This window comes from Marmota monax, unplaced genomic scaffold, assembly GCF_021218885.2.
Source record: "Marmota monax isolate L192 unplaced genomic scaffold, Marmota_monax_Labrador192_F-V1.1 WCK01_AAM20220418_F8-fsc00020, whole genome shotgun sequence".
NCBI lineage: Eukaryota > Metazoa > Chordata > Mammalia > Rodentia > Sciuridae > Marmota > Marmota monax.
This window is the reverse complement of record NW_026692912.1, coordinates 23815447-23840950: the sequence shown is the minus strand read 5'-3', so window position 1 is coordinate 23840950 and position 25504 is coordinate 23815447. Positions and strand designations below refer to the sequence as shown.

Genomic DNA, 25504 nt, shown 5'->3' with positions numbered 1-25504 from the left:
GTAGGAGATAGCTGTATTACAGTTTGGATCTAGGATGTTCCTTGAAGACCTTTACCTGTTAAAGGTTCAGCAGTGTTCAGAGGTGGGCCTTGGAAAGTGACTGGAACATGAGTGCTTCAACCCCATCAGTGAAGTAATGATGTGAAGGCATTATTGGGAGCTGTGGGTCTTTGTGGGTGTGCCCTTGAGGACTGTATCTGTGTCCCCTGGTTGGTGTGAGCTGAGTAACTTTCATCTATCAGGATGTTCTGCCTCTCCTCGGGCTCAAAACAATGGAGCCAGCCCACTTTGGACTGAAACTTCTGAAACTTTAAGTTGTTATTGTCAGGAATTTGGTCACAGCAACAAAAAACTGACTTCACACACCTGTTTGGCTGTAAAATGGGAAAAGAATTAAGATTTTGCTTTGAGTTCTCCTTTACCATTTCCTTGGATAAGCAGTGCTTGCATCTGTATCTGTGGCAATTCAAGATCTGATCCAGGTGATGATAGGAATAAAACAGGCAGTGGGCTGTGGCTCAGTGGTAGAATACTTGCCTAGAATGTGTGAGGCACTGGGTTCGATTCTCGGCACTGCATATAAACAAATAGATATTAAAAACAAAACAAAAAACCAGAGCAGCACAGAGCCCTGATGTTTGTGAGGTGCTGAGATAAGCAGTTGGGGAGCAGCTAACACTGGTAGTTACTTCAGTGCCATCCCATCAGAACCCTCAGGACTGAGGAATTGCAGCCTACTAGTGCTTTCTCCTAATATTGCTTCACCCTAACCTTGGAAATGTAAGTTGTGTGGCAGTGACTGATTATTCTTTTTATGGCTTGGGTTTATCCCCCACCACTCTTATCCCTGAATTCATTGGGAGTAAGCCAGGCTGGGGGCTGGCCTTCTTGCATAGTTAGGAAGGTATTTGAGAAAAAGATTTCAATAGAAGCGATAATACCAGGGCATTGTCCAGGAATTAAAAACTATAATAAACATGCTAGAAGAAATAAGATATAATGTTAAATGAGAACTGGAAAACTAAGAACCAGATAGGCATAATGGTGCTTGCCTATAATTTCAATGACTCAGGAGGCTGAAACAAGAGGATCACAAGTTCAAGGCCATCCTGGGAAACTGAGAGAAACTCTTGTCACAAAATAAAAAATAAAAAGGGCTTGGAATATAGCTCAGTGGTAAACTGCCCTGGGTTCAACCCCTGGTATTATGGAAAAAAAAAAAAGGAAAAAGAAAACATAAGATAGGAGATAGGATGAGTAATAGAATGGCTGTGGCTAAGAAATTGAGTTACTGAGAAGACTAGATTGAGCAGATCCTTAAGAATGAAAAAAGAGAAATAGATGACATAATAAGAAAAAAGTAGTAATGTTAATGTAGATAAAAGAAGTATCAGAAAGAGATACTGGAAAAATAATGGATATAAATTTACTGGAATTAAAATAAGGAGATCACTTGATTCTAAGGACCTATATAAAATCTAAGAAGAAAAGGAAAAGCCAGGTCTCAACCTCAGCAAATCAATGAAATTTAAGAGCGGCAAAAATAAATTTTGAAAAGATTAAGAGAAGACCATATTGTGAAAACAGAATCAGATTGATGCCAGATTTGTAGCAGTCCTACTGTGTGCAAGAAGACAGTAAAGGAGTATTTTTATGGGGAGAGAGCTTAAAAACCTAAATTTGTACCTCTACCCGACTCATTTAAATATAAGAACATAATTAAAATATCCTGTTTGTATAAGGTTCTAGGTCTACCACACACAGGCCAGCACCAAATGAAGTACATAAAAGATAAGAATCCAGGAGATATTATAAGAGAGACATAAACTTGGATAAATACTGTGGTTGAATTTCTTTTTTAAAGTTAAATTCAAAGAAAGTGAATATATTAGCAATAATTTGGAATAGGTAATAGCAATATGATGATGGGTTTGACCAGCAAGGAGATCAAGGATGTGGCAGCATGCTGTTAAGTTTTTATCCTAAGGACAGAGGTAGCTGAGAATTATTAAGAAAGAAGAAATGCTTTTAAAGAAATAGAAAAAAGGCTCATACATATAAACATATTGAAGGACATCAATATTTAATGTAAATGGGCTGAATTTGTCAGTTAAACAATAGATTGAATTACTGAAGACGTAAAATCTAGAAAGATTCTGTTTCTAAGAGACACCTAAAACATAATAAGGACAAAAAAAGTTGATTACAAGGGATAGAAAAATAATAGGCAACTACTAGCCTTAAAAAAATACTGGTGAAGTTATAGTATTATCACATAGTCTTTTTTTAGAAAGGGTTGTATGTGGTCAAGTGAGTAATATACTAAAGTAACATCAAAGTAGATGTTGGAAGTATTGGTAGAATTAACAGGGAGATATATGTAAATTCATTAATGTTGTATGAGATTTCGACATACTCCTGTTAGTCGTCATTTTATTCATTTTTCTTTTTTGCAGTGCTGGGAATTGAACCCAGGATTTGTGCATGCTAGGCTAGTGATCTACCACTGAGCCACATACCTAGACCTTCCTGTTCTTTTTTATATATATATGTTGTAGGTGAACACAATAGCTATATTTATTTTTATGTGGTGCTGAGTATCAAACCCAGTGCCTCATGTGTGTGAGGTGAGCGCCCTACCACTGAGCCACAACCCCAGCCCCCTTTCTGTTCTTTATTGATGAATCAGTAGACAAAATCCAGGAAGGGAATTAAATATCTGTATAAGACAATTTATAAGCTTGACTTATGGGCTACATATATGAGCTGTGCATCTAACCAGTTTTTCAGATACTACAAAGATGACCACATACTGGACCATAGTGAATACTTCAACATACTTTAGTGACAGTTTGAAAGAATTCGTAGAAAAGAAACTAAGCATTGATTATGAAGTAAAAATAGACAAAATTATTATTAATAACTGTTGTTAATCAAAATATACAATTAAGAGAGTGAAAATAGAAATTAAAAATTGGGAGATTTGTATGATACTAATAATACTGCAAAAGAAAAATGGACGAAGATCTGAACAGGTATGAGCCAACAGAAAAAAATATGTCCATCTAATAAACATACAAAGGAATGTTTTAATTTAAAGGTCAGGGAAATAAGAGCACAGAGTCATATCATTTTGCACTTCTGTGAATCTTGTTATTGCTGGTAAGGAATAATTGTGTAAGTATAAACTGGTGCAGCTACTTCAGAGAATAGTTTGTAGATGTTCACATATCTCATGATCAACATTTTAATTCCTGGCTTAGTATGTGAAAGAGAACTTACAATTTTTGTAATAGGAGGCCTATATAAGAAATTCCATAGCATGCTACCCAGGGTGAACAAAAATTTGGAAACAACCCAAATACCATCAGTAGGAGGGTTGATGAAGAAATTGGTTTGGTCAGACATTGGAATATTATGTAGCAATTAAGACAAACTTGCCAATTTGAAACTGTGGATGAATCTTAGTAATATTATAAGTGAAATAAAGTACCTAAAGATTACATATAGGAGAAAACCCTTTCCACAGGGTTAACAAAACAAAATGAATACGTGTGTGTGTGTGTGTGTGAGAGAGAGAGAGAAGAGGTGCTTACAGTGGTCTTCATTGTAGTCAGTTAAGGTGCTGTCCAGTTTAATTTGTTGATGCTTTAGACATGTGAATACCCTGCCACTAACCACAATTTCCTAAATGTAACCATATATCTTTTTTTCTGTGATTGCAAAATAGTGATTTTCAACTCCAGCAGTGTCTTGATATTTATCAGACAGCACTTGACATTAATTATACTGAAATCAAGATCCTTTTCCCTTTTCCTCAATTACCTGTTTATTATCAGTATAGATTCATGGATACCTTTGTTGTGGGGTTTTTTTTTTTTTTTTTTTCAGGAGTTTGTAATTCATTAGTCATGTTGGCTTGAAGCTCAGGCTTTTACTCATTAGGTCTTTTTCAAACTTCATTAACTGTAACTTATAGTTAAAAATGCATTAATTGAGTGCACACATACATAGCATATAAAACAAAGTATTTCATGAAAGGCTTTACTATACAGGGTGCACTCTTGATATTTTTCTTTTCTTCTTTATTTAGTTATTGACTTTAGTCTGTAATCACTAAATTTAATTTATGGCCTCTGAGAAATTTAATGTCACTTCTATATGTTTTGCTGTCATTTAGAAGTGATTGGTGATTTCTTTGGAGATGTCTGGTTTTTGCTTTTTTTAAATTATTATTATTTTCTTTTGGGGGTACTGGGGGTTGAACTCAGGTGCACTTGACTATTGAGCCACATCCCCAGCCCTATTTTGTATTTTACTTAGAGACAGGGTCTCACTGAATTGCTTAGTGCCTCACTAAATTGCTGAGGTTGGCTTTGAACTCAGGATCCTCCTGCTTCAGTCTCCCAAGCCACTGGGATTATAGACATGTGCCACCTTGCCTGGCTCTTCGCCTTTTTAAACTTTCTATTATGGAGAAGTACAAACATACAAAAATAGAGGGAATGGCACAGTGAACTATCCCATTTATCAGTCAGTAAGCTTTATCAATTACCAGTATGTACTCAACATTTTACTCTGCTTTGGATCAGTTTAGAACAGATCTTGGACATCAAAGCAATTTATCCACAATATAGTTCAGTATATGTTTCTAAAAATTAAGAACTTTGTAAAAAATGCCATTTTCACATATAATGTTTTTTTAATACTGTATTTCCTGTCGGTGTTTAAATGATTGGAAATGATTGTCTCATAAATGGCTTGTTAAGTCTATTAAGTTTAGTTCGGGATCAGACAAGATCTATATTTTGTCTTAATTAGTATCTTAAAATGTAGAGAAAGTCCAATTTTCTTATCTAGGCTGTTGCTGTACATAGGTAGACCTTTGTTGAATGAAGTCATAAACATACTCTTGTTTCTGCATTTAGGTTCGGCGCTGGGCTATCCTGACTGCAAGAAACTTGGGAAAAGTGGACAGAGATGATTATTATGACTTACAGGAGGTTTTAACTTGCCTCTTCAAAGTCATAGAGTTGGGGCTTTTAGAAAATCCAGACATCTATACTTCTTCTGTTCTCGAAAAGGGTAAACTGATTCTTCTGCCTTCACACATGTATGATACAACCAACTACAAAAACTATTGGTTAGGTGAGTATTGTTTCTACACCAATAATTATTCTTCCTGAGTGTCCTGAACAGGAAGTAATCTCTTGGTTATCTGGTCCAAATTTCAAAATTCAGGATTTCATTGTTCCTAGTTCCTGTTCTGTTATTTAATTGACTTAAACATTATGTGTATTATCATTAAACATTACTTATCCTAGATACCTGTGGAAGAGGTACATTTTCAAGCACTGGAAAATGAATCTCTTGTTTAAAGCAATATTAGAACAACAAAGTATAAGTTAAGTAGTTAATTTTTGGGGGGTGGGGGTGCCAGCAATTGAACTCGAGGACACTTGACCACTGAGCCTCATCCCCAGCCTTATTTAGTATTTTATTTAGAGACAGTGTCTTACTGAGTTGCTTAGTGCCTCCCTTTTGCTGAGGCTGGCTTTGAACTCAGGATCTTCCTGCCTCAGCCTCCTGAGCCGCTGGGGTTACAGGTGTGTCACCGCACCTGATAGTGGTTGACTTTAAATAGGGTTTGATCATTAACAACTCTTTTGCAATGTGTAAAATATTTGCTGGTCTAAAGAAACATGAATATTATTTACAAGTTTGGTACTGAGTCAAAAAGGTTCTTCCCCATTTCATCAATTCCAGGTCCTAAGGTCATGTACTATAAATGGCATTAATTTTTCTTTCTTAGTGATGTATGAAGTTGGTACATTTAAAAATCGAAGGCATCTTAGACTTGATGAAATACAGGTTACATGGTAGTCATCTTAGACTGTTCTTTAACCAAGCCCGTCCCATTCTGCCCTTTTACCCTTGAAACAGTTTAGGTTCTATTACTTGGGAGCTGCTGTACTCAAATATCTTAGACTTATATATATTTGGGGAATGGGGTTCTTTTTGGTTTATCTTTCTCCCCCTTTTGCCAACAAAACCAGAAAAGGCATTAGAATAGTGTTATTTCATCACTTCAAGAACACTGTGAATGATCTTACAGGTATTTGCATGTTGCTGACCATTCTTGAAGAGCAAGCCATGGACTCACTGTTATTGGGCTCAGACAAGCAAAATGACTTTATGCAGTCAATCCTTCACACCATGGAGAGGCAATCAGATGGTAACACATTTCCCTTGCTAACTGCTTTTGAGTCTTGTGATGATGCACTTCTAAAATGCTAGTGTCACTAGAAGGAGTGGGGTGTGATATTGTGGGGAGAAAAGAAACTAATTTGTTTATGGTTTACATCACAGAGACAGACTTTTGAACTGGAAAGGACCTTTAGAGTAAAATTTAAGTACCTTCCTTTTACTATGGAAGAAGTGACTGAAACTCAAAGTGGTTTAACTTCCACATTGAAGCAGTTAGTGCTGGAATGAGCCCTGGAATCCCTGGGCCTTACACAGGTGTGGTAACTAACACTGGGCAGAGCCTCACTTTGCCCACAGTCTTTACCTGCTTGTTCATTTTACCAGTCACATGTGTTGTTTTTTGTTTGTTTGTTTGGTACTGGGGATTGAACTCAGCACTCAACCTGAGACACATCCCAGCCCTATTTTGCTTTTTATCTGAGACAGGGTCTCACTGAGTTGTTTAGTGCCTGGCTTTTGCTGAGGCTGGCTTTGAACTCATGATCTTCCTGCCTCAGCCTCCTGAGCCACTGGGATTACAGGCGTGTACCACCACACCTGCCTCACATGTGCTTAGTGAATTTAAATTAATTAAAATTAAAAATCCACCTTTTCAGTCCCACTAGCCATATTCCAAGACTCAGTCACCACCCATGTGTGGGGATTCAGTATAAGTGTAGATAAGAAGCATTTCCCATCATCAGAAGATGTTCTTGGACAGTGCTGATCTTAGATGGTTTCTAAAAAAAGATCCTAAAATTTGTCATGGTATTTATTAGACCACACTCTTGCTGTTGCTTGAATTAAGCTGATAACAGAGTGCTTCTAATATTTATGAAGGAATGAATCAACAAAACATACCAGATTCTATGCCAACATAATGAACATATTTTCCCACCTTTCACTTTTCTGCAATCAGCTTGACTGGATATGAACTCACTGGTTGGAGATTTTAAAAGAAATATGTTTTATTTTATTCATAGCATGTCGTTTCCTGATATATTATTCCTGATTAGGGTGATTACTAATTCATTTGCCAGCAGTTGCTTCATAAATTGTTCACTTTTCCTGTGCATATCTGCACATATAATTCTGTCCTTTCTGTTAATCCATCTCACCTACCTACCTTCTTCAAAATGTGAGTCACCTTTCTTAAGAAATCTTTTATAACTGTCTTCACCTAACTACTTTTTTTCTTATAGGAGAGCTTATTAAACATGAGGCAGCATCAGTTATTGTGAGGGATACAAAATGCCTAAGAAGAGCTGCACAAATAACTGATAAAAAAGCAGAGGGGGTATGTGTCAGTGAGAGAGAGAGAGAGAGAGACAAACAGGGAATAACCCCAGGGAGTTGTGAATTTTGGGCAAGTGCTCTGTCACTGAACTACATCCTGGCCCTTTTTATATTTTGAGTCAGGATGTTGCTGAGCAGCCCAGGCTGGCCTTGAACTTGCAGTCTTCCTGCTTCAGCCTCCCAAGGACCTGGGATTACAGGTGTTCACCTCCATGTCCAGCAAAAAAGAAAAAAGAAAAAGGCAGAGTTTTAGGAAGTCTAAGGGAAATAAAGCTATACATTCAAGGGTGACTAAATATTGTCAATAACAGGGTCCTTGGCCCAGAAGAGTTCTTTCTGTAGGAAATGAAATGGCTGAGCAATATTTAATAAAGAAAGAGGCATTTAAGCTGGACAGATGGATAGAATTTTGATAGATGGTGCTTATTTGGGAAAAAGCTAGTGATTTTTTTTAGTGTGAGATTGTGGGAATATGAAAAACCTAGAGAGAAACAATAGAGCAATATCTTGCAAGTTCTTGACTTAGAATTTTCTTTGAAGACATAAGGAGCCATTGAAAGTCTTTAAGTAGGGCAGTAACTTGCCCACTGTACTTCTAATAGAGAAGGGAAAGTACTGGAAGTAAGAATTGAGGAGCAACAGGGATTTCTACAAAATGAAAGGAAAGTAGAAATTTGTCTCTAGGTTGGCAGTTGACTAGTCAGGAGACCCATGAGTTACAGGGCTATGTTGAAATACGGATGAACGGAGGGGTATGTATCTTTGCTCTACCCCATTGGTGAAAGGATTCAGTCCTTCCTACCAGCTATGCCATATAAAAATTCAGAACTATATTGAAGCAGAATTTCTTGTATTATGGGCCTCATTTTGATCTGTAAATAACAAGTTTCTCCTTCCCCTTTTTACCCGTTCTTTGTTTCTGTTATTTAGTGGAGAGTGGGAGTATAAAGTTCCAGGAATGGGGTGAGAAGTTGATTAGGAAGTATTGTCAGGTGTAGCAAACAAGGTAAAAAGGTTGTGTTTATCTAGACTGTTTTATTGCCTATTAAGCAATTGTTCCCCTAAAAAAAAAAATTTTTTTTTAGAGGTTATAGTAGTTATTTGATAAAATTTTGAAAATTTGCTAACTTTGTAAAAATCTGTCTCTTAAGAGTTGGTATGACCTTAAATTATTTGCTACTTTGCTTTTAGTTTTGTTACTAGCCGGGTAAAGAATGCTTAATTCTCAATACATTTTAGTGTATTTTTCTAATTGTTTTGTAATTTTGCAATTGCTACATTGTATTTCAGATGATAGTGTGGATCCTTTCTGGCCAGCCTTACACTGTTTCATGGTGATCCTGGATCGCCTTGGTTCTAAGGTTTGGGGTCAACTTATTGATCCTATTGAGGCATTTCAAACCATTATCAACAACGTGAGCTATAATAGGGAGATCAAAAATATACGGAACAGCTCTATAAGGTTAGTTAATGTCAGGAATTCTGTTGCAGTTGACTCAACAAGGGTTTTTTTTTTTTCCCCTGCTTCATTTCAGTAATTTTTTTTTTGTTCATATTTAAGGACCAAGTTAGAACCGGAGTCATATTTGGATGATATGGTGACTTGCAGCCAGATTGTATACAATTATAATCCTGAAAAGGCCAAAAAGGTATAAAACGCTTTGAAAATTCAGATTCTGTTATATAGTGATTTACATAATTAGTTGCATGATGGTTTTATGATATATACCTGTTCTGCATTAGCTGCTACCAAAGGCCTGGTAATGGAGCCAGGTGAATTGTGCTTGGGAAGATGAACTTGTTACATTAGTGTGCATACTTTGGAATTAGAGAAGACAGAAGGTTTTGGGGATGGGGAAAAGGGGCATGACTAATAATCAGAGCCAGCTAATGAAAAGGGCACAGCATGGAAGGGGGTAGACTTGCACTAATGAAGCTTTAGTGTCAGTGTTCAACTTATATTTTCAATTTTTGTGGGGTTGTATATGTTGATATATAGTAAACAAAAATAGGAAAGTTTAGGGATACACACACACACATTTTTTTTTACAATTTGGGGTTAAACCTATTACTGTACTTATTTATCTGAATGTATTTTTCTTGTTTTAGGATTCAGGGTGGAGATCAGCCATTTGTCCAGATTATTGTCCTAATATGTATGAAGAAATGGAAACATTAGCCAATGTACTTCAGTCAGACATTGGTCAAGACATGCGTGTCCATAACAGCACATTTCTGTGGTTCATACCTTTTGTTCAGTCCCTCATGGATCTTAAGGACTTGGGTGTGGCTTACATAGTAGAGGTTATTCATCATCTGTACTCTGAAGTTAAAGATGTCCTCAACCAAACAGATGCTGTATGTGACAAAGTCACTGAATTTTTTCTTCTAATTTTGGTGTCAGTAATTGAACTGCACAGAAATAAAAAGTGTTTGCATTTGCTGTGGGTTAGCTCCCAGCAGTGGGTGGAAGCTGTTGTAAAATGTGCCAAGCTCCCTACCACTGCATTTGCACGGAGTACAGAGAAATCATCTGGAAATTGCTCCAAAGGAACAGCAATGATATCATCACTGTCATTGCATTCAATGCCATCTAACTCTGTACAGCTTGCTTGTGTGCAGCTGATCAGGAGTCTCCTGAAAGAAGGGTACCAGCTTGGGCAACAGACTCTTTGTAAGCGGTTCTGGGATAAGCTTAACTTATTCCTTCGAGGAAATTTGTCTCTAGGTTGGCAGTTGACTAGTCAGGAGACCCATGAGTTACAAACGTGTTTAAAACAAATTATTAGAAACATAAAAGTCAAAGTACCTCAGTGTAGCACTTTTGTGGATCTGACTCCATGTAAGACCCCACCTACATCTTTTAAAGAAGAAAATGAACAGATAGAGAAGTCTAAGAAAGACATGCTTTGTCTTGAAAATTCCAGCCCAACATTTTCTAAAGAACCAATGAAAATTGACACACATCAAATGCAAGAGAGCATAATGATTAAAGCAAGTAGTACTGTGAAAGAAGACAGTAACGAGCAGAATTACATGAAGGACTTGAATGTGGAAGACCATCCCTCAGCTGAGTCACACTTACAGCAGTGTAGTAAAAGCCTGTTTGCTGAAAGAGCTCCAAACCAAGGTAAAGCGAGCAGAGGGGTACAGAAGTCTGTGAAGGAAAGCTCTCATACGCCCCAGAGCTGTCCTTCAAGAAATGGTCCAGACAAGGGCTGTGGCCGGGGAATCATCAAATCAACACGTTCACTGACTGATTCCTGCACTGATTGTCTGGCAAAAGTAACCACATCAAGTGAGGATTTCTCTTTAAAGGATGATGCTCTTGGTAAAACCTCAAAACCAAAATCTAAAGCACAGAAAGATGAAATCTGTGCAAAGTTATCACATGTTATAAAGAAGCAACACAGGAAAAGTACTTCGATCAGTGATGCTATCAGTTTAGGGGAAAATCTGACTGCATCTAATATGGAGACTTTCTATTTAAGAAAAGATGCAGGAGTTCAGAAAGGGGATGGCTTCACACATGACCCATCTTTAAACCCTAATGGTATTCCAGATGGTGAAAATGGAGAACAAAAATCTCAAAACAGTTTATCACTGAAAAAGAAACACTTAAAGAGCGAAGAGTTGGATATGTTCTCTTACGGAAATAATTGCAAAGTACAGGATTGTTATGCTGATGATAAAGATTTGGTTTCATTTACAGAAATTACCAATACTTTGGTGAAGAAAACATCTCCCTTTAAAGATCCTGTGACTATACTGAAATCAAGAAATAAGGATATGAATAAGAGTGTGGGTCTGATTTCCTCTAACTTGGTAAGAGAGCAGGCCCCTGGCATCAGTCCTAAGTCTGATACCTTAACAGATTCTCAAGTGGATAGAGACCTCCACAAATTGTCTTTAATAGCTCAAGCCAGTGTTATTAAGTTTCCATCAGATTCAACTCTAAAAAGTACATCCCAGCTGCAGAGAAGAGTAAAGGATGATAAAAGGTGTTTCACAGCTAACCAAAATAATGTTGTGGATACCTGCCATGGACAAATTATTGTTATTTCAGATTCTGATGATGATGATGAGACAATTCTTGGGTTTGAAAAATGCATTGAACAGGGCAAAGTATCTATTGAGAAAGAATCTCTGGCACAGCGTGATTCAATAGTTACTACTACTGTGGAAAAGAAACTTATAAAGGAAGAAAAGACAAACTCCCTTTTGCACTTTGAGGAATCTGATTCTCAGTTTTTTGAGTTTGAAAGTCCATCTGAAGTGTTTTCAGTTTGGGAAGATCATAAAGTGGACAAGCATTCAGTTCAAGAGACTGAAAAAAGTTCCTGTGTGACTCATGTAGCCGACAGCACCAATAACTGGGGCTATGGTACACAGTATGCATCTGAAGAGGCGGTGTGCAGGGTCGTGGAGAGTGTCGAGGAGCACCCAGAGCCTCACAGCAGCAGTGCTTCCATGGAGGATCTTCGTGAAATCCAAGTTAAAAAGCCTAAGAGGAAACGATTTGAAAAACCTGTGTCTGAAGATCCTCTCAGGCCTTCATCTTCTGTCCGAAATGAGGACCATTCTGATGTTCTTAATGAGAGAGAGCTTACTGAAAATGACTTAAAGAGTACAGACGTGAGGACTGTAACTCCCAGTTCAAGTGTTCAGAGGGCCACGGCGGTTTCAGTAAAAAAGTCTCCAAAGCTTCGGACTTACTCAAAACCCATTAGGAGAGTCCCAGTTTCTAAAACTAAGAAAACACATTCAGATGCCAAAAAAGGGCAGAATAAAAGTTCACATTACCTAAGTTGTAGGACGACTCCTGCTGTAGTTCCACCAAAGAAATTTCGCCAGTGTCCTGAACCAACTTCCACAGTTGAGAAGCTTGGTTTGAAGAAAGCTCCTCGGAAGGCCTTTGAGTTGTCCCAACGATCTTTAGAGTATTTAGTTCAGTTACGCGATCATGGCAAAACTGTCGGAGTAGTAGACACCCAAAAAAAGACCAAGTTAATTTCTCCTCAGACTCTTTCTGTTAAAAATAATAAGAAACTGCTGACAAGTCAGGATCTTCATTCACCAAGGCAGGCACGACCTAAGTCACAGCAAAACAGACAAGAACTTTTTGGTTACGGAAGTGCGGATGCTCCAAGGGCAGGGACACGTAGAACACATAATTCTGACATACTTGTACCTGAGTCTGAGAGGTCAGATTATAAAAGCAGTGATGCACCTGCCAGCGGTGATGAAAAACAGTTAATAAAAGACTTTCCTTCAGAACCAGAGACCAAAACAGCAAAGTACACATCTCAGGTAACTGAGGGTGCTTGTGTTTTGAACCAGTGTGATTCTGGAGGGTTGAATGGAAGACTGCCAGCCAACGAAGGAGTGATCTCTACTTTAGAAACCACTTTAGCTGGAGGTGATCTTGCAGCACACCGTGTCGAGATGGCAGCTCTGAAAGAAGTGGATCCTGAGTCCAACAGCGATGCAGAGGATGACAACTTATTTTTAACACAGCATGATCCTGAAGATATGGATTTATGTTCACAAATGGAGTATGGTAATGATAAGCTCATTGAATTGGTTCATGGAAAAGATACAGTTCAGGTAGAAGAAAATTCTGTGAGTCGGCCTCAGTTGGAATCTTTGAGTGTCACAAAGTGTAAGTTCAAAGATGGTATCGAAACCACGAAAAGCCAGGGTGAATGCTGCTCAGGACCCTCTGAAATCAAAGCAGATGAAGATGTGTTTCGGAAGCCTGGCTTGCCTCTTTCTGCAGCCAAACCTTTAAGACCTTCTACCACCAAGGTTTTTAGTTCAAAGAGTACTTCACGCATTGCCAATCTTTCCAAGTCTTTGGAAAATACTTCACTTCCATCAGCTCTAAAAAATAAATCAAATGGAGTACAGTCTATTTTGAAAGTACCACAGCCTGCTTCCCTGGTACCTCAGAAGCCAGCAGGTGATGGGAATAGTTTGTGCAATGTGCTTCATTCTCAGGCTCCAAATAATTCCAGCAAGCAAGGATACAAGCTTCCATTTGGTGAAAGCAAATCTTTTTCAGTTTCTTCTCCAGTAAATATTCTCTTGTCATCACAGTCTATCTCCGACACCTTTGTTAAAGAGGTCTTAAAATGGAAATATGAAATGTTTTTGAACTTTGATCAGTGTGGGCCCCCAGCAAGTCTTTGTCAGTCCATCTCAAGACCTGTGCCTGTCCGATTTCAAGATTGTGGAGAGTATTTTAATGTTTTTTTACCTTTGATGATATTGAATACTTTTGAAACAGTAAGTATGCTTTTGTCATTTGCCTCTCCTTTTCAAGTTGCTTTACTGCTGAGTCATAATTAGAGGACAGTCTAGGGACCTGTTTGATTCCATGTTGTTGTTAGATTTCATGTTGAACAGATGTTTGTAGGAGCCACAGTTCCAGATGCTGATGGTACTGTTAACCTTTGACCCCTGCAGTTACAGACCCAGTTCTTGCACTGATGGGCGAGTCTGGGGGTAGCCTAGGGGAGAGCTGACCCATGCAGAGTTTGTGCAGGATATAAGGGGAAGTGCCAATGCACAAGGAGAGAGTCTTCCGGCTGCATTTGTTTTTATTCTTGGCTTTGTTTTTTTTGGGGAGGTGGGTAGGAACCAGGGCACTCGCCCATGAGCCACATCCCCAGACCTGTTTTGTATTGTATTTTATCTAGAGACAGGGTCTCACTGAGTTGCTTAGCGCCTTGCCATTGCTGAGGCTGGCTTTGAATTTGCTCCTGTCTTAGCCTCCTAACTGTCTGGGATCACAGGCATGCACCACCACACCCAGCTATGGCAGTCTTTCTTACGACTCCTCAGCCCCAGCATCCTGTTGTGGTTCTTTTCTTCCTCAGCTTCTTGACTAGGGTTGCCAAGTAAAATACAAGGTTCCCGGTTAAATTTGAACCTCAGAGCCAGGTATGGGTGGTACAGACCTAGATAGAGTTGGAGGCCAGCCTGGTCAAAATAGTTAGATCCTGTCTTAAAAAAAAAACTGAACCTCAGAACTACATTTTGAGGGATGTGTGTGTGTGTGTGTGTGAGAGAGATTTTCAAGGAGAAAAAGGAGTTGGGAGTAAAATTTTTTATTTTTCATGTTTCTTTGGAAAAAACAAGACCTGGGTGTTCATTAAGTTTCTTAAAAGTACATACAAGAATTTTGAGGTAATGTTCATGAATTTATTCACTTACTTGATATTTAGGTGCCCATTATGTGCCACACGCATTTATAGGCTAGGGAGGGAAAGTGGTCTCTGCCTTCTACAAGATACTATTTCATGTTGGGATAAGCATTTCAGTGTGACCTAGAACAAAGAAAGCAGTGTGCTTTAGATAGCAGGTTAGAAAGCCTCTGTGAGCAGATGGTGTTTACACAGAGACCAAAGGATCAGAAGGAGCCAGCTGCAGGAGTGTCCTCCAGACAGGAGTGCTGGTGCCGGTAGCAAGTGGGTTGGTGTGTTGGAGGAAAGGACCTGTGTTGAACAAGGGCCGGTGCTGTAAGAGGGTGTTCAGGGCATTGTTAATACTTGGCAAGATAAATGGCTTTTGTAAAGCTTGAAAATGAACTTCAGCTTCAACCTTTAAAATGAACTTTATGTCAAATCTTTTGAGTAAAGTAATGCCCCAAATCTTAGCCATTTTTATAGGGTTCTGTTCTTATTTCATGTATGTGGTACTTTCAGTTAGCTAAAGAATATTAAAATTAGAAGTTTTTCTTAATTTGTATACTTGTTTCCCTAGTTTTTTCCTGTTCATTTTAGTGTTTGTAGTTCTTTTCTTAATTCCTTCTTTCAATTGGCTGATTTCTGGTGGTCTACTGATGTTTAAGAGCAGGAAACCATAAAGTAGATTGGGGCATGATTCATAGTAGCCAAAATATGAAAACAATTTACATGTCCATCAGCTGACAAATGGATAAACAAAATATGGTTTGTTCATTCAATGAAATATTATTCAGCCATTAAAAGGAAAGGTGTTCTGATTCATATTCATTGATGAACTTTGAAAACATTGTGCTGCTGAAAGAAGTCAGGTGCAGAAGGTCAGGTTTTATGATTCTGTCCATGTGTTGCCCAGAAAAGGCAGGTTCATAGGGACAAAAAGCAGATGAGTAGTTGTCAGGGAGTGGGTGGGTGAAGGGATTGAGACTATAATAGGTATAGGATATTTGGGAGAATGATGGAAATTATTAGACCAACAATTTTTATGGTGTCAAGATAACCTTGTTTTGTGTGTGTGTGTGTGTGTGTGTGTGTGTGTGTATATATATATATATATATTTTTTTAGTTGTCATTGGATTTTATTTATTTACTTATATGCGGTGCTGAGAATCGAACCCAGTGCCTCATGCATGTGAGGCAAGTGCTCTACCACTGAGCCACAACCCAGCCCAGCATTGTTTAGTTTTGATTTTTAGTTTTTCTAATAAGTCAAGGCTGTGACATCAACCCCAGTCCTGGACCAGGGGTCATCACCCTTATTCTGGTATACTTGTTATAACTTTACTTGCACCTTATTAATGGAATACTGTAGTGAGTATAGACTTAATTAATTAACTAGGGATTGAATGCAGAGAATAGTGTATACTAGGTGAGTGCTCTGCCACTAAGCTACATCCCTGGCCCAAGTACTGACTCTTTTTTACAAAACATTGGTATCCTATTTAGAATCTAAAGTGTAGTGTTTGATTATCCAGTTATATGCCCTAGTACAGGTGGAATATAATGATATTAATGTAGAATTATCCCTCAACACAAAGGTCAGGAGCAAATTCAGTTTTTAGAGATGTGAATCTTTTCTATACTGATATGGTTAAAAGAAGTATTTGTTTTAATTATTGCACTTAAAATATAAAAGTATTAATTAGATAAATGTACACTATGTGAGCGGGGATTAGTTTTATTTCTTTTTTAAATTTTTGTAGCCAATTGTGCAAATGCTCTTTTACATTAAAAGTTAGGTTGCTGACTGTCTGCGGTTCTTTACTGTCACCTCTGTGTGAATATACTGTGGTTGTGGCCAGTCGGGTAGAGGGAGCAGGCAGGAAGGGAATGTTCTGGTGCATTAGCTTTGCTTTTCAGTGGTTTAATCAGAGAGATGGCTCTGGCTCTTCAGCCAGTCAGATTGTAATTTGTTTTGAGAAGAAAATGAAACAACATATGATGAGTGACATTGAGAGGCTGCTCTTGAAAACTGGCTGAGAACCAGAAGAGGTAGGAGAGGGTTGGGATGTCAAGAAAACAGCACTTTGAGATAGGATCTAAGGTATGTATGAAGAGGGAGATTAAGTATGAAGCCTTACAGGGGATTTCATTTTGAGTTCTTTAGGAAGGTGTTGGAAGATTTTTCACTGGTGGGTGTTAGGACTGGAGAGTAGAAATAGACACCAGTTTACATATTGTTGCATGTCACTCTTGTTGCTGGGTGGAGAATAATGTGTAGAAAGGCAGGTAGAAGTATAGCAACCCAGAGATATATGCTGGTGGTTTGATTTGGGTGGTAGCTGTGGGAAGGTAGAGGAAATAAGGTATTGGGGATAGACTTTGGAGAGATACTGTCATGACTTGCTGATGGAGTGGATGTGGGAGTTGAAAAGAGGATGATTAAAAAAATTAAGACTGAAACTTTCCCAGAAACTCATTAATAATGCCAAAGGAATCTGAACCACGTGTACACACAGATAGTTGTATATGTTTATGAATGTGTTAAAGAGACAAGTTCCAATAATAATAATATCTGCCATAGGTGCACATAAAAAGAACCAGAAAGATTTAAGATGAAAGTATGGAAAAAGATACAAAAGACAAACATGAACCAAAGAAAGCCCGAATTGCTTTGCAGTCCAAGCCAATTTTAACATGGACACACTGGAAGAGACAAAGAAAGTAGATACCAAGGAGGGATCAGAAACCCAGGAGCTCACCTCAGTGGTAAACAAGTGTGTCTCAAGGTGTACAGGCAGCATTTGACAGGATAGTTGCAGGTCTGAACAGCGCTCCACCTGGTGTTCAATAATACAGTTCACTAAGATGAAGAAAAACAGCAGTGAATAATTGGAAGACACACTTCTGATCATTTCTAGATGGTCTACATAGAAATCCCAATAAAATCAATAGTTGAGCACAAGATTGATGTATAAAAAGGTTAGTGTCCCTTTATGGCTCCAATAAGCAGTTAGAAAATATGGAAGAAAACATCATACACAATAGTAACCGAAGCTGCAGACCTGTTAGGAATTATCCTAATAGTAAATACACAAGCCATTTATGGAGAACACTTTAAGACTCTTGATTTTGAAAATCATAATGGAAGATAGTTCATCCTTTATTTAGCTGTATTCATGAATGAGATGTTTTCCCATTATAGAGAGATGACTTCTTTCTGAATTAATAAAAAGTTTGGTCAAGTCGAGATCAAGACTTTGATCAAAACTAAAATAAGAAAATTTGTTCAAGTTAAAATCCAAAACCAGGCATGGTGGCTCACGCCTGTAATCCCTGTGGCACCGGATGCTGAGTCACAAAGATCACAAGTTCAAAGCCAACCTCAGCAACTTAGCAAGATCCTAAGCAACTGAGTGAGACCCTGTCTCAAAATAAAACATAAAAAAGGCTGGGGATGTGCCTCAGTGGTTAAGCAACCCTGGATTCAATTCCAGATACCAAGGAAAAAAAAATCCAAATTAAAAACCAAAAACTTAGTTCAAGTAAAATTCAAGCAAAAGGGCTGGACTTGTGGCTCAGTGGTAGAGCTCTTGCCTGGCATGTGTGAGGTACTGGATTCAGTTCTCACCACCGCTTATAAATAAGTGAATTAAAATAAAGGTCCATCAACAACTAAAAATATTTTTTAAAAATTCAAGCAAAAATGTTTTGAGTTAAACTTACTTTAAATATTTTAAATTAAAATGTTTTAAGGGAGAGTGAAATCTACTAATATAATTACTTCAGTTTGTTATTGCCATGTATCTCAAGTTAAGCCGCCTGCCCCAGCACAAATCCTTTTTCACTTTCCCCTGAACAAAATGTATTCCAATGCCAGAAAGCAGAAAGAGAAAGGTGTTGGATACCTTTCTTACTGTAAGGCGTAAGGCTTTTTTTTTTTTTTTTTTTAACTTTGTGTCTGTGAAAGTACGGAGGAGTTTTATAGAAAGAAAAAAGTGAAATAAAGTCAGATGAGAAAGCAAAAAGGAAAGAGAAGCATAATAGGTGGTGGTGGTGGGGGGTGAACTTGCCTCATCTAATGTAAAGATAGTTTAAAGCCATACTAATAGACAAATAAGAGAGTGGCACAAGAGCAGTTGAGACCCATGGCTCCTAAGCATGAATCCCTCACATTGATTATCATCTAGGATGAGATGAATAGGGAACCACAGGTCATGGGGAAGGGTACATGGGTGGTTCTGAGAAAGCTGACCCACTCCATTGGGAAAAAATAGGCTGGATCTGTACCTTCTGGCCCAGAAACTTTAGTTAATACACCCATAGTGGTCCTCATTCATGATGTCAGTTTTAGCTACCCGTGACAGACAACCATGGTCCAAAAATATTATATGGAAAATCCCAGAATAATATTGCCCCTTCCCTGGTAACACAATTAAGTCCAGCTCCAAATGTGAGTCATCCTTTTGTCCCATGTATCCACGATGAAAGTACTGTCTGCTAGTCACTTAGCAGACACCTTGCTCTCCAGATTGACCTGCAGCATCACAGTGCTTGTGTTCAAATAACCCTTATCAAAGCACAAGAAGAGTGGTGCTGATAATTTGGCTATGCCAAAGAGAAACCATAAATTGATTCCTTTAAAAAAAAAAAAAAAAGATAGGAGTTCTGAGTTTGTTTGTTGGGTTGTTTTTTGTTGTTGTTGTTGTTGGTTTTGTTTTTGGTTTTTTTGGTGATTCTGGGGATCAAACCCAGGGCCTTTTGCATGCAAGGCAAACACTCTACCAGCTGAGCTATATTGCCAGCTCCTGAAGTTCTGAATCTTTATTTGGAGTTTGATATATGCTCTTTGAGGCATCTACTGGGAGTCACAGATAAGGGGGAATTGTTACATATTTGAAATGTAACTTTTCTGCTAATAGAAAAAACTGTCAGCCTGTTTCACCAAGATGGCATTGAAAGCTAAGAAGAAAGCTCCTGCCCCTCCCAAAGCTGAAGCCAGAGCAAGGGCTTTCAAGACCCAAAAGAATGTGCTGAAAGGTATCCACAACCACGCAAAGAAAGTATGCACATGACCACTTTCCAGTGGCCCTAGGCACTGGTTCAGGAGGCAGCCCTGGTAGCCTTGAAAAAGTGCCCAGGAGAAACATACTTGACCATTGGGCCATCGCTGTGAAGGGGAGAGAAGATAACAGCACATGAGTGTTCCTTGTGGACATCAAGGCCTACAAGCCAGATAGGCTATAAAGAAGTTTCGTGAGGTTGATGTGGCCCAGGAGAACACCTGATCAGTCCTGATGAAAGAGGAAAATATCAGAAAAACTAAGTTCATCATAAAACTCTAAGAAGCATTAAACCACAAAATGAGATGATGGATTTAACTCTGTCAAAGACTTATGTTTTCAGTGAAGGACCTCATATTCAAAGTTGACTGGTGAAGAGAGTTAAAACATTACAAAATTCACAAGGTCCTAAGAACTGGAAGTTTTAATAGGACTTAACAGGTTAGCAGAAAAATAGAAGTCAGTAGAAGATGTATAACAGAAAGTCAGTTTGCAGAAGGGAAGTACAAGTGATGATTAGGTGTTATGACATATTAGCTCACACTAAGAAGGAAATTGAAGACACAGTGGTGAGCGGCAGTTTGTGATCTTTTTTTGTCTAGCAGTCTTTACTCCTAGGTTTACCCATCAGAGGATCATGTGCACAGATCCATCCATCCATAAGAATTTGTTGGTCTTGGGATTTTCTCTCATGAGATTGTTTATGCACTCAGACCCAGTTAAGAGAATGGATGAATAAAATGTAGTTTCATACTAGGGAGTATTATGCAATTGTTGATACCAAGAGAGACTTTGAAATATTGATTGGAAAAGAAAGCTGGTTTGTAATACAATACTATTTTAGGTAAACCACACCCACTCTCTACACACACACACACACACACACACACACTGGATTTTTCAGTGATACTATACCAGATACAGGATTGTGGGTGCCTAAGGTACAAGATGTGATGGAATTGGAATGCAGGAAAAGTCAAAAGAGCCTTATATACTAATGGAAGTGCATCATGAACTGAAGATTTGGATTAACTCCACATGAGATCAAGGGGGAGGAAAAATAACAGCAAGAAAGTAAGCATTGAATTTGGTGAATGGCAAATTTGGTGGAGTAATGATTAAGAAAGAAGTTGGTATAAAAGTAGTGAACAGAAAGATGTTTTGCTAACCTATGCAATGACGACAAAAAAAGTCACGCTACATGGTGATTAGAAGATAAGGAAGCTTTTCGTGTGTGTGTTAGCTAAAGCTTCATTATTAATGGGAGTGAGCAGTAGGTAGAAATCGATATGAGAAATGGATGACTCCATAATAGAGTTTGAGTTCTAAAGAGGAGGAGAGAGATCGAGAAGGCGAGTTAATGAGTTTGCAGATTTGTGATGATGGCATGGGTTTGAATGCCAGTTGCTTTGTCTATTTTGGGTTTTGTTGTCTTCTGTCTCCTGAAAGGCAAGGGTGACTTTGGGTACTGTGAGCCAAGCCAGTGCTGCAGGAACTCCTTTTCCCCAGTGAAACAACTATTTTCATGTAATTTTTTTTTCCTCAAGAAAACTTCCTTAGAAACACAAACATCTCATTATAACCAAAATACTTAGTATGTGGGGAAATACTTTAATCAGGTCATATTATTACACTAGTTTCTCTGTGAAAAGTTAAATTATTAGGAACACTGTTTGCTAGAATGATCCTTTCTTTTTTTAAATTAATTTTTTAAAAATTATACATGACAGCAGAATGCATTATAATTCTTATCACACATATAGAGCACAATTTTTCGTATCTCTGGTTGTATGCAAAGTATATTCACAGCAATTCGTGTCTTCATACCTGTACTTTGGATAATAATATCCATCACATTCCACCATCATTTCTAACTCCATGCCCCCTCCCTTCCATTCCCACCCCTCTGCCTTATCTAGAGTTCATCTATTCCTCCCATGCTCCCCCTGCTTACCCCATTATGAATCAGCCTCTTCATATCACAGAAAACATTCGCCATTTGGGTTTTGGAGACTGGCCAACTTCACTCAGCATTATCTTCTCTAACTCCATCCATTTACCTGCAAATGCCATGATTTTATTCTCTTCTGTTGCTGAGTAATATTCCATTGTGTATATGTCACTTTTTTAAATCCATTCATCCACTGAAGGGCATCTAGTTTGGTTCCACAGTTTAGCTGTTGTGAATTATGCTGCTATAAACATTGAGTGGCTGTGTTCCTGTAGTGTGCTGTTTTTAAGTCCTTTGGGTATAGACTGAGGAGAGGGATAGCTGGGTCAAATGGTGGTTCCATTCCGAATTTTCCAAGAAATCTCCATACTGCTCTCCATATTGGCTGTACCAATTTGCAGTCCCACCAGCAGTATATGAGTGTACCTTTTTCCAAAGCCACAGGCTCACCAACACTTCTTATTGTCTTCATAATAGCTTCCATTCTGACTGGAGGGAGATGAAACCTTAAGAGTAGTTTTGATTTGCATTTCTCTAATTGCTAGCTAGAATGATCCTTTTTGTGTAGTTATTAGACAGGGGGCGACTCAGACCTCCTTTGAGAAAAAAGCCTACCTAGGTCTCCATCTCCCACACTGAGGAAGGAAGGAGCAGGGTGTTCTTTGTTCATTTACAGTGCTTTGTAAGGTTGTTACATCATTACCACTCCTTTCATATTTGTAAAGGCACTGAATGTCAGTTTCTGTTCAGTGTATTCTAAATGTTCTTATATTCAGGGAGCTTGATTTTTGTGTGTGATTCTTTTCATCCTCTGAACTTGGTGAATTGTGGAATTGGGATTACATCCACCTTGGTAACACTCTGGTAGACCACAGCATCCACTTGTTTGACTTTCAGCTGTTACTTGGCTTAAAAAGATTAGCTCTTGCCTTTCACGATTTTTAAATTTCTTAGATTCAAATAGGTTATGAAAAAGAAAAAGAACCAAATGGGTCATAAAACTAACTGCATCAAATACACAAGCCAGTGACTTATATATTATGTTGAGTATATTAATTAGGATTTCTTACCTAGCTAAGTTTCTCTGTGATGTCTGCAGAAGTTCAGTAATCATTGGTGGGCTATCATAACTTGTGGAGTTCATGTAGAAGTTCATATTAGGCCCAAATAATTTCAAAATAAAACTGTCTGCCCTCTTTCCTCCAGGGTGGGAACTAGCTAGGATCTTCTGGGCAGTCTTAGGCACATCTCATGTTCTCTAGGATAAGCAGTGATGAAGTTTTACTGGCTCAATCTTTTTTTCTTTGTTGTACACACTAGGATGCTATTGAGGTGTAATGTATAAATTTACCCTTTTAGAGTGTTCAGTTGAGTGATTTTAGTAAATCTGCAGAGTCAGTCAACCATCACCACAATCCAGTTTTAGAATATTTCTGTAGCCCTGTGACAATCCCTTATGTCTTTTGCAGTCACTTCCCATTCCTAGGACTAGCCCCAGGCAGACACTGATCTTCTTCATCTGTAGATTTGCCTTTTCTGGACATGTCACCTCACAGGACTAGGCAGTACATTAGTCTCTTGCGTCTGGCTCCTCTCGCTTACCCATGTTGAAGTGTCTATTACATAGTGTTTCATGGTCTTATTGCCAAATGAGATTCTGTTGTCATTGTATGGACGTACTTCACTCGTTTATCCATTCACCAGTTGGTGACATTTGGGTTGTTTCCAGGTTTTGGTGATTGTGAATAATGCTGGGAGCAAGTGATGCATTTTTGAAGATGATTCCAATACGTGTAGTACCATGGGGTGTTCTAGCTGTGAATTGGGTGGTACAGACTGACTGTGGCCCACAGTTCTACCTTATTAGAAGATGATGCACATTCAGTTCCTTTCCCATACCCTGTCCCTATTGTCATTGTGGGTTTGAGTTTACTAACTTGGGTGCAGAAGCAGCTGACCATCAATAGTTTTGTTGTTGTTTGTTTGTTTGTTTGTTTGTGTGTTTCTGGGGAATGAACCCAACAGTTTGTGCATACGAGGCAATCATTGTATCAACTGAGCTATATCCCTAGCCCAACCATCAATAGTTTTTTATGTTAAATTTTATCAGAGGAACTGTGACCAGTTATAGATTTAACTACTCAGGACTATAATGTTATATTTAGATAAAATTTTTCTTTCGGCCTAAACAATTTGTTTTCAAACAGTTGAAATATAGAATGACTTATTTGTACTTGTAGTCTTATAAATTGAGGTTTGGGAGGAGTCTTCTTTCTCTGAAGATCCTCAAGAGCACTTCTGAGTTTGGGGCTTCAGCAAATTGGGAGAGGGATACAGACCGATTTAGAAACTGGTGAGATGATATAGTGGTGAGAAATCCCAAAGATGCCATAAATCTAGGTCCTTTGGCCTTGAGCACGCTACCAGTGCTGTCTAGCAGAGCTTTATTGTTTCTGCAGTATACAGTGCAGTGACCACAGGTGGCTGTCAAGCGCTCTAATGTGGCTAGTTCCTGAGAAGAGAAATTTTTAATTTTAGAATTTTCACTAACATAAGTGTAAATAGACACATTCGGCTAACAGCTGCTGAATTGGGCAGGGGAGTGTTAAACAATTTCATTAAGCTGCCACAGTTTACTTTTTAGGTTGTCCCTTAGGATTCTAAGTTTATTTTTGCTAACTTTGGGAAATTGTGCTGTTTTGGCGTGATTTTCCACAATATTTTTGCATTCTTAATTTTCTTTATTCTTTTATTGCTATATATAGGTGGCACAGGAATGGATCAGCTCTCCAAATAAAGAAAATTTCTATCAGTTGCATTTACGAAAATTTCCAGCTGATTATAAGAAAAACTGGGAATTTGTGGGTAAGTTTCTTCTTATGTAACTTGAGTATATAATACAGTAATTAGAGATTTCCATATAAGAAAAGACATTATTGTTGTTTTGAGTTTTCTGGGACATAGCTTTGCAACCTCTTACGACAATATGTGAAGTTTTAGTTAATGAGTAATAGGACAGTTATGAATATAAAATTCATGGGTTTCTCTTTCCCACTGTGTAATTAGAATACTGCAGGCTAAAGTATCAGTGGAAGCTGTGGATGGGAGGGGAGAGTGTGAGAAAAGACTTAAGTGAGGGTGTGAGAGTAGCTGCCTATACATTCTAAGTAAGTGTTCCTGGTGTCTGTAGTCTTGGTTCATACTTGGTTTGACCCCATCTGGCTTTGATGCTTAGTTACAAAAACGAACCAAACATCAGAACTCCTTAAAATAAATCGCATTAGTATGCACAAGATTCTGAGTTTGATCCCTAACACCTGAATAAATAAATAAATTGCATCACTCCTCTTTATCTTCCCCACCATGCAAATCCCATCCTACTCCATAGGTCCACTTAGGAAAAATGAGCACATGTGACTCTTTGGGGGAAATGGTAATATACATTCCTTGTAGGCCATTTAAGAAATATCAGCAAGCAGTAACATCACCCCCACATAGTTCCCATCATTGAGAGTTATTTCCATTAACTTTGGGGGGGGGGGCAGGTACTGAGAATTGAACTCAGAGGTACTTAACCACTGAACACATACTCAGCCTTTTAAAATATTTAGAAACAGGATCTCACTGAGTTGCTGAGTCTGGTTTTGAACTCACAATCCTTCTGTCTCAGCCTTCTGAGCCACTGGTATTACAGTTGTGTGCCACCAAACCTGGCTCTATTAACATTTTGGTACTTATCTTATTGCAAACTTTATCCTTT

The 25504-nt window shown here is 38.3% G+C and overlaps 1 protein-coding gene and 1 non-coding gene across 6 annotated transcripts in view; one reads left to right on the top strand and one right to left on the bottom strand.

Annotated features, from left to right (window-relative positions):
• Setx (senataxin) overlaps positions 1-25504 on the top strand; it is an 86266-nt gene that overhangs the window by 18005 nt on the left and 42757 nt on the right. For 4 of the 5 annotated variants that reach the window (XM_046451418.2, XM_046451420.2, XM_046451419.2 and 1 more), the window contains exons 6-11: positions 4929-5148; positions 6116-6235; positions 8833-9004; positions 9104-9191; positions 9652-13830; positions 24510-24609. In XM_046451418.2, the coding sequence (XP_046307374.1) occupies positions 4929-5148; positions 6116-6235; positions 8833-9004; positions 9104-9191; positions 9652-13830; positions 24510-24609 (4879 nt within the window). Of the gene's footprint in view, positions 1-4928; positions 5149-6115; positions 6236-8832; positions 9005-9103; positions 9192-9651; positions 13831-24509; positions 24610-25504 lie in introns of those variants that run through there. The other variant, XM_046451421.2, reaches the window with a different exon arrangement.
• On the bottom strand, positions 19461-19533 carry Trnaa-ugc (transfer RNA alanine (anticodon UGC)). The gene has a single exon. It is a non-coding gene; the product is annotated as a tRNA-Ala (tRNA).